The sequence below is a fragment of the Montipora capricornis genome, chromosome 8, assembly GCF_036669925.1.
Source record: "Montipora capricornis isolate CH-2021 chromosome 8, ASM3666992v2, whole genome shotgun sequence".
Lineage (NCBI taxonomy): Eukaryota > Metazoa > Cnidaria > Anthozoa > Scleractinia > Acroporidae > Montipora > Montipora capricornis.
In genome coordinates this window covers 43,685,164-43,694,864 of record NC_090890.1, presented here as the reverse complement: position 1 = coordinate 43,694,864, position 9,701 = coordinate 43,685,164, and the positions used below count along the sequence as shown (strand labels likewise).

Genomic DNA, 9,701 nt, shown 5'->3' with positions numbered 1-9,701 from the left:
GGTTGGTATCCATTGTTTCTATTGTAAATTTATGTTTATTGTATAAACCAATAATGAGAACGTTTGTAATAGATGCCTGCCAAATTTTGTTTTGCCTTAGATGCCCCATGGTGTGGACATTGCAAGAAGCTTGCTCCAATCTGGGATGAACTTGGAGAGAAATTCAAGGACCGGGAAGACGTTGTTATAGCCAAGATGGATTCTACTGCCAATGAAGTAGAAAGTGTCAAGATTCAAAGCTTCCCAACCCTCAAGTACTTTCCAAAAGATAGCGATGAGGTATACAAAAAGAAAAGTTTAAGTGTTTGTTTGCCACTCCTACTGTTTTGATTGAGGCATGGCTATCAATAAGCAAAATGGGCTTTTCAAAATTAATAGTGTGCAGTAACTTGACACTCACCTACAAACAAATGGAGAGTAAATTTTTTTCATTAGAAAGGGAAAAACACAAGTGACCCAAAAGTCATCACCTTGTTTCAAGTAAAACAATAAATGGCCTGGAAGACAAGAATGTAGAAACAGCAATGTTCATATGAAGTTATGATGCATTTAGCAACTTTGTAGAGCAATAAGGTTTTGGCTGTGGTTCCAAGAACTCTTATATTCATCTCAGACAAAACAAACTTTCCATGTGCAGTGAAACTCTATAATCATAAATCAATTTGTTTGCCTATTAGTTATTGCCAACGAGTCAGGCCTTCTGAAGACAGAAGGCCTGGCGAGGCGGCAGCTTATAGAGCCGCGAGAAGATTTTTAGGCGGACGAAATCTCAGAAGCGCTTCAAATTTGAGTGTAATGTAGACCAAAGCGATGAAATGTTGACCGTAGCGATAAGCAATGAGAGTGCCGCACAAGTACGCCGCGTGATGTTTGCAGCCGCCAGGCGCCAGATCACGCAAGCTTGGCTCGTTGGCACTTTAGCGACAGCTATAACTAGTTATAAAATAATTAGGATAGTACACACACACACTCATTGGTTAATAGCTGTGTTTAGATGAGAGTATGGAAACACGGCTGTGACATCAGAAATTTTGATTGGTTATATGCTGTCAGACACGTGTTTTGATTGGCTGGTATGAAATATGAGCGTGTAACAAAAAAGTGTTTCAATCAAGAATTTTCCTTCATTTGTCGAATTATCTTTGAGAAATATTTTATAAAAGCAATAGAGGACTTTTTTCCGTGTTTCCATAGCCTCATCTAAACACTTAGGCAAACCCTCGAATACGTCTTGGGTTAGCATAACTTAAATAAGTATCCTTTTTCATTTAACAGATTGTTGATTACAAAGGTGGCCGTACATTGGATACTTTAGTCAAGTTTATTGAATCAGAGGGAAAAGAATCCAATGAAGAGCCCACTGAAGGCGAAGAGCCTCCTCCTGATGTTGAGGATGAATACGAGCCCACTGAGGGTGAGGGTGAGAGTGAGGGCACAGAAAGCGAAACTGAAGAAGCTGAAACCACCAAGGACGAGCTGTAAATTCTCTAGCAGCTTGCTGAGAATTTTTCAGAGTTATTTGATTGACACATTCCTATTTGCCAAGTGCTCCATCTACAGTATTTCTTCACTGCCCCTAGGATATACTACAATATCAATTTGGCTTTCACAAGTGACACAAGAACAAGCAAAAATCACCAAGGCCCCTTTAACCCCTCTACACCCCATTGGCATGTGAAATCGTATGATCTCTTCCAGTGTTGGAACAAGTAAAGCATTAGAAAAAAAAAATGAAAGAAATCAAGGGAAAGTGCATCTGAGAATTTATATCTCTCCCATTAGTAGTGTTAATGAAGTTTTCTTATTTGTCTCGTATTGTGGTCACTTAAGTTGTAGATCATTTCATTTTGATTCATGGTTCTAGGCTCTGTCAGGTGTTGACTGGTTATGAGAGTACTTCATTATAGTTGTGCTAAACCATGATGAATAATTCAACTTTTCGTACGGTACTGGTGTGACATTCCTTTGCAATCTAGTCCTTTGCTTGTTGAAAACATTGATAAAGTAAAATAATTTATTGTTGGTTAGTTTACTCTTTTCTGGGGTTGAAAAGGTTAATTGACCACCATCATCAACATTAGTAATGACGCTATTAAGGCAGTTTTTTGTAGGTGTACACTCTGCATTTCTTCTATTCATGTTAAACACAAGAATTATTATTCTTCCCTTTTGCTCCTTTGATTGTTCTTGTGTCGCTTATTAAAAACAGTCTGAGTAAGAAACAGAAAGTCAAGTACTTTTTAACCCAGCAACATATCACGAGGCAAGATACATTTTCACCTGCAGGCTACCATTCTTTTGGATGGTACAGTGAATAGCGGTCTTGCCTGTTTAGATGATGTGTGCTCAGCCATAGTGAGGTAGTCAAAACACTATTTTTTGAAATTACAGATAGGGGAAGAGCTTCAAGGGTTGAAGTCCCAAATGTCCTCTTTGAGAACCTAATTATAGATTCTTAATCATTTCTTGAGTGCATTTGAAACTCTGCCAGTCATTTTTGTTTTCATGTATTTGAAGTTTCACGAGTTGGTACTAGTCCCCTCTACTAACTATGGTTTTCACCCCAACAGTGACATTCCACAATGTTGTTTGATAATAAATTTTGTTATTTATAACATTACTCTGGTGTGAAGGCTTAATGATAAGAAAAGGTTTTCAAATAAAAGGATGTCAGTTCAAGGAATGCATGTTGCAAATACTTGATCACAATTTTTTTGACGTGCACAATGTAATAACCTGAATAACCTATCGTGAACAAAGTGTGGAGAGTATGGGCTTAGTTTGAGCGCAAAGGGCAGATGTTAGAGTAACATGTTTTGTTTGCAAGAAATTACTAAAACTAACAAAGCCTGTACTGGGCGACGTTTGGTTTCAGGGGGTATGAGACAAGTGCAATCCCTTCGCACACATGGGAGCAGTAGACGAACAACAATACTTAAACCCAAAGCCTCAAATTAATCCTTCTGGAACAAAAGTACTCCACCTTGATTAGAGGCTTCAGTTTACACAACTATTGTTACTCAAGAATTGGCAGAATTTCAGCCAAGGATATAATAGGAAGGCAGCACGGATGAGTTATTTTAAGTTTCCAGCAGCTGGAGGTGTTCTGGATTATGGACGCAGTTAAACTCCTTCACTGCCCACAGCCAATGGTCTTAAAGTTTGTTGAGTCTTGTAACTTTTGTCACATTGAGACAAAATCAGGCAAAACAACATAGGGAAAACACCTAAGTTACATTTAATAATACACTTGTTAATTTAGTATTGTTATTCAGGCTTTTACCTTTGAGTCAAATTATGAAAATTGCAAACTAGGCCACTATAGATCTTTAGGGAATTATCCATTGTAACATTTCTACCCTATGCAGTGCATGAAAAGCATCCAAAATAAACAAAAAATAATGTAGAATGTGACTATGCTGCATGTTTGATGGGCACATCTTTTTGACTATTAAAAAAAAAAGAAAACTAGTGTTGCAAGTGATGATCAAGATGTATAAAAATTTAACACTGTACATACTAATAAGGTTGCAAGCAAACAGTAACCAATATTTTTTTGCCTTAATTTAACAAGAAAACATGAAAAAAGTAAGGCACTACTAGTATATTTTCTTCTGCCTTTTCAAGCCAAGTAATAAATTCTTGTGGTAGGATAAATTGTACTTTCCTGAAATAATTATTGCTTTCCTCAATTTAAGATTTTCAGGCTTATCTTGAAAGCATTCTTCAGCAAAACACACTAACTTTTCAAAAATGATTTGTCACAGATCAGTTTTTCACAAGACTGAGTCACAAAAGAGAAATAACATTTTAAATTAAATCTAGCAAAAAACACTAATCCCAGTCTTTCTTTATATCAAACTTCCACTCCCATTCAAGGTAGATATTTTTGTCATCGTCGATAAATTTGCTCTTTGCTGTGTAAGTACCACGCGCAATCATTCCCTTGGGGGCTTCCTCAAAAGGTGTTAGGTAAACGAAAGATTCAGGCTTTGGTCCATAACTTCCTACCATTAATGAAGACTTGTCAACTGAAACACAAAACCCATCATTATTTCAATTTAAAAATATAAGAAATGATGTCTTACGGTGCTTGAAATTAGCACTTGTTGGGTGATCCGAGGTGACCAGAACATTTTACCAAATGACCAAACAATGGACAACCCCCCCCCCCCCCCCCCACAAAAAGAAAAGGAATTAATAATAAGCCACACCTGACTTACACGGCAGGTCTCTATTGCCAGTGTCTGATACCAGTAGTAGTCTGGGCCGGGTTGTTCAAAAGCCAGATTTAACATTACCCAAGGAGTTTATTTCTCTACTCCCAAATGCTGCTCAGTGCTGATATTCAGCAAAACTTTACATTAGAAGAAGTCAATCTTGAAAAACACAATTACACAAAAGAAACTTTCACCAAAAGGTTGAAAACATGAAACAAAACTTTACGCTAATGCTGGATTAAGTTAATCAGCTTTCGCACAACCGGGCCCTGAAGTCAATAATAATTTGTTTGCTATAGCTGAGCATTTTCCCACATTTTGAATATCTGAAACTTTTACAAAATGATGGCCATTTGTATACTAGAGATGCATAATCCATTCAGACAAATTATGCCTCTCTATGTTATCCATCTAGTGTAAGGATGGGACAAACTATAGAAGATGCATAATCCAGCTGGGATGAACATTTTTCTGCGTGTGTTAAATTCGTCTAGTATGAAGTCCAGCACATGATGCACAATGCCTCTGGACGAACTATCCACTTTAGTACGTCTCCGAAAATGCACCAAAGTACGTAATTCATCCAGATGCATAATGTGTCCTGTGCTGCTCTTTATACCAGACGAATTTAACAGATGCAGAAAAAATGTTTGCCCAAGTTCGTCCCAGACAAATTGTGTCTAGTATAAAAACAGCCACTGTCAGGTGTAAGAAAGTGCAAAAGACAATATCACAAACATGAAGGTGATAGAGATTGAAGACACCATTTTGTAAATGGCAAAACCTAAAACCTAAACCAAGACCTGCGAAAAAACAAAAGCGCACACTAGAACCAAGAATTTATCAGGGCAACCAAATTCGTGGTTGCCCAGCTGGGTTTTTTAAATATATTTCAAGCACTGGTCACGCTTCTAGAATGTAATGTATTGGGGGGAATAGCAAGTTTTTTATGGCCTTGGAGAGTACAATCCCTACCATAACTGAAGGTCCATGAGGGGGAGGAGGGGTGCTACTTTAAATGTGCTTTTAGACATTTTAGAGATCCATTTTTCAGTTTTTGCATCAAAAAGGGTAAGTTTTTCTTGTGTTGTCTGTTGCCTTCTTTTCGCATTTGGGTCTTGGTTTGGGCAAACCTCTTACTGTAAACTGTGCGAGTTTACCTATTGTGGGACCATGCAGTAGTTAACATAAGTGCCATGTTTTATTTGAGCTCACCTATCACCCATCCATTACTCTCAAATGCCATAATATTTGACCAATGATTATTAGCCCCAAAGAGTAATGACAAAACAAGGTACAAAATACTATTAAACCCAAGAATATTCCTGATTGTTCAGAACTCTCTCCTCAAAGACAACCATAGACACAGCAACCACTTCATCAGAAATTTGCATTTTATATTATGCTGCTTCTGAATTTGGCTTAAAATAATCAGAATACTTGAATAAAATACATTTAATGGAAACTAGGATGACCACACCGTGGACAAAGGGCTGATGTGCAACACACTCGCTGTAATTCTTGTTTTTTTTTTGTTCAGTCACTGCTGAATCTTAAGTGCAGCAAACAGATATAGGATCATGCAGGAACTTGTTACAAATCGGATGCTAACTAGCAAAAAAGTATTTTCCTTAATTTATTTCACTCATTCCACGTTACACCCACAATCAACTACATCGCAAAATCACAACAACCATGCTAAACCAAACTAAACAAGGCTGAAAAAACACTTAACTCTACCAAATTATTAAATTAATAATTTTATTGTCACCTCTTATTCCTTTCCTCAAAATAACTTGATGATACTTCAATCCAGCCACAATTTCCCGCTTTACCTACAAGACGCATTCATTCACATTTAAGAGGATTTCAAGACTAACCAAGTATCAGGACTATCAATTAAGTACAGACAGTTGACGCAAAAGAATCTGCTACTTCAATGGGAAGTTGGCTACAATTTTCCCTAAGTTGAAGCAACTAAAAACAGATTCTTTCAAACCTAAGATTAAAATTCCTTTTGAAAATGACAGCAGTTGGCTACTCTATTCAAAACAGTCACTAACTTCAAATTTTATTTGAAACCCACAAAGTATAATTAGTCAAGAGTCCCAAGTGATAAGGGAGAGTACATCACAGGTGCCCCAAGGGACACAAAGGGCACAAATGTGAGATCATTATTTTGACACAAGGCAGAGTCCAACACTTCCAAAATATTGACTGTTAATCCTTTTGTTTTTTGAACAATTAGTGGAATAGGATCTGAATGTCAACTGTTCCCATGAAATCTCAAGGAGAAACTCTACAGAAAGAATAGAGCAATACACCATTGTCATGTCATGGCTTAGAATTCATCTCTCTTTTTAAATCTTGAAATAGGTGCACAATTTTATAAAACATTCTAAAGTCCCCTTCCAATGCAGTGACACCCTGAAAGACCTTCAACTAAACTGCAAAACTGCAGAGATCTTTTGATAAGACAGTCAGGAAAAACTTTTAATAGTCTCATATGGTTTTGTCTTAGAATTTTAGAATTTCAGAGTTTTAACCCTTTGACACCTAACCAGCCAGACTTCGTATTTACTCTCTCTAACGCCAGACGATTTTACAATGGGGAACCCCCAGGAGTCAATGGCTTATTAAGCCATTGTAATCCTCCTTTCAATACCAATAATAAAATCGTTTTGGTAGAATTTCATGTTTATATTGAAATTGACGAAAAAATTGTTTTTGACCTTATAGCGATATTTCTTGTTTACAAACATTGACCTCACATTTCTTTTGATATTGAAATTTGCCAACAGCCAATCAGCTTCTGGTTGCCATATCGATGACAATGAGTGATGTGACGAGAAATATCCCTATCTAATGAAAGGCCACAATGCTTTGCTTCAAAACTGAAATTATCTTTTGTAAGTTTCAATCAGAAATGAAAAAAATATTTTCTTAATTAGCTTTGACAAGTAGAATTGTAATAAGTTGATGCAACTGTAATTTGTTCTCTAGTTTGGCAAATGAAGCTCAAGTCTACTCAATGCTTCATTTAATCGGTTAATTTGGTATATTGCCCTCCCGATCGGCTGAAACTTATCACATGGTTTACAATAAGGAACCTACCTTAAATGTTATTTTAATTTTATACGATACTCCTTCCTTGATCGTGATAACCTGACCCTTCAATTTGGACAAATCACCTGGGGAGACAAGAAAGGAAAACTATTTGAACATCGGCGTACGAAACTTTCACAAAATTCGATCGGTCACGCATCACCACATTGCAACTTTTTCATCGCACAAGAGTTATTTTGCACGGTGTAGATTAATTAATCTTTCAATTTAAGAGTACCAAAATGCAAAGAATAAAAAATATCTAAAAGCCAGAGATATGATGGTAAAGAGAGCAAAATGCTTATGCAAACCTGTGAGATCTAAATCAATGTCTTGGCGACCTTCGATGACTACGGACATTTTCTCAACCACAACATTTGGGCCTCCGTCGTCACCACCTGGACGAAAAAATGTATTGTTACATAAGAATACAGATAGATTCTTGACGGTACAGTTAAATCTAGTTTCTTCGGTAAGTTGTAAAATTCTTGCCCGCTTGAGATGCACCGCTGAGTAGCGCTTGCTTGTATCTCACAAGGGACTCGTCGTCCGCGTCCAAATTTTGAATTTCATCGAGGGTTTTCTTAGCCGGCGCCTTGTAACCCGGTGTTTCCTCTGGTTCGTCATCCTCTATTGGAGCTACTTGTTCACCTAGGTCAGCCATAACGTCCCTACAATTAAAAATCGGCCAAATTTCCTGCTCTCGGTAACTCCTGCCTTCCCTTCACGGAGAAGAGTACCACCCCGCTTCGCCGTGACGTCAGGATAGGCGAAAAACTAGGGACCAATAATAAGCTAAGATATATTAAGTATATGAATAACCAATCAAACGTATCTTACTATTCAACTACACTTCCGTGAAACAGAGGTAAACTGGGCTAAAGACTGTGTGAAGACAATAGCCCACTTTCGAAATCTCGACGCTCTGGGGAATAAACTCATACAATTTTAATATATCGAAATTGGTCTATTATAGACCATATTCATATTCTCAGTATTGGACTGGACCTAGCTAGCTTGCAATGGAAGGTAATGCGGTCGAATCTTATCCTGTGTACATCAGGGGGATGTACACCGGCTTGCCGAATCTCTACAAATGTAGGCTCGATTTCCGCCGCTCACTCGAGTTCGGGTATCCTCCCCGAGAAGAGACGGCTGGACGCGTGAGCGATAGATTGTGTCTGTGTGTGACGTAAATTCAAAATATAATTTATGCGAAGTTAATAGTTGCGGGAAAATAGCATTAGACATCCCAAAAAACACTGATTTTAAGAAAACAGAAATTGCATAACAGTGCTTAAAACGTCTGTGCGAAGTTTCCAGATGATACGAGCTTGAGTTTGTGGAACGAAATCTTCGGCTGCTTTAGCTCTCAGTCGACCTCATCGGTCTCCTCGTTTTGCCAGCAATAAACTCAGCAGTACTTTCAATTGATCTTGAGGAATTTTACTTGCTCTTACATTAGCGAAGTATGAGGAGAAAATTGTAATAGCAATGGATTTGAAAACCGTATTTTGACCTTGGCGCCAACTGGAAAATCAGTGAAGTTTGCGAACTCAGGCGGTAGAAAACGACACAATTCCCATTCTCCAGCTTCTCGAACACTTTTCGTTGTCGCAATCTTGGATGTTTCCTATTTTAAATCACTGTAAACCTCGAACAGACCGGGTCAAAGAATACCTTCGCAGCCAAAACATATAATTTATGCCAGACGGATTTGTGCAGGCGAGTTTCTGATTGGCGGAGATTAACAATGGCTCACCTCACGCGTCCAGCCGAGATTTCGGGAGTGAGCGCTGGCTTATTCCCGAAACAGCGGCTGGTAATAGACCTTATCACGGTTTTCGACGCCATCTTGACGGGTAGGCAAAGCGGTCAGAAATTACAGTGTTTGTATGAGAATCCGATAGCAAATAACTTCTTCCAAAATTGAATTTTACACAATTTGTGAATCAAAACGTTCAAATACTAGGTAGAAGATTGTATTCACCAAGTTTGAAAGATGTAGCTTTCCTATAAGTCGCTGGGCTATTTTTTTTAATTTTCCCTACATTAGTCTTAAAATTTTTTTCCCGCGAACTGCGTCTAGACGTTTGTCTACCCAGCCAAATTTACAGACAAATGTGTGGAAAATTCAAAAAATTAACTGAGCGTCTTCTAGCCAAGCTACATCCTTCAAACTTGGTGAATACAATCTTCTACATAGTATTTTAACGTTGCGATTCAGAAATTGTAAAAAATTCAATTTTGGAAGAAGTTATTTGCCATCGGATTCCCATACAACCACTGTAATTTCTGACCGCTTTGCCTACCCGTCAAGATGGCGTCGAAAACCGTGATAAGGCCTATCGAGCCTATACAAATGCGGATACTTTT

At 37.9% G+C, this 9,701-nt stretch overlaps 2 protein-coding genes across 2 annotated transcripts in view; one reads left to right on the top strand and one right to left on the bottom strand.

The window, feature by feature from the left end:
• LOC138059727 (protein disulfide-isomerase 2-like) overlaps positions 1-2,683 on the top strand; it is a 13,027-nt gene extending 10,344 nt beyond the window's left edge. Inside the window, exons 7-8 of the mRNA XM_068905333.1 lie at positions 101-279; positions 1,276-2,683. Of these exons, the coding sequence (XP_068761434.1) occupies positions 101-279; positions 1,276-1,482 (386 nt within the window). The 3' untranslated portion in view covers positions 1,483-2,683. The remainder of the gene's footprint in view (positions 1-100; positions 280-1,275) is intronic.
• Positions 2,684-3,215: 532 nt separating this feature from the next.
• On the bottom strand, positions 3,216-8,093 carry LOC138059728 (rho GDP-dissociation inhibitor 1-like). The gene is made up of 5 exons (XM_068905334.1): positions 7,818-8,093; positions 7,637-7,723; positions 7,335-7,411; positions 5,992-6,055; positions 3,216-4,031 (listed from the first exon to the last, which is right to left on the bottom strand). Exons 1-5 carry the CDS (start codon positions 7,987-7,989, stop codon positions 3,835-3,837), a joined length of 597 nt encoding a protein of 198 aa, XP_068761435.1. The 5' UTR covers positions 7,990-8,093; the 3' UTR covers positions 3,216-3,834.
• Between the last annotated feature and the right edge of the window lie 1,608 nt (positions 8,094-9,701).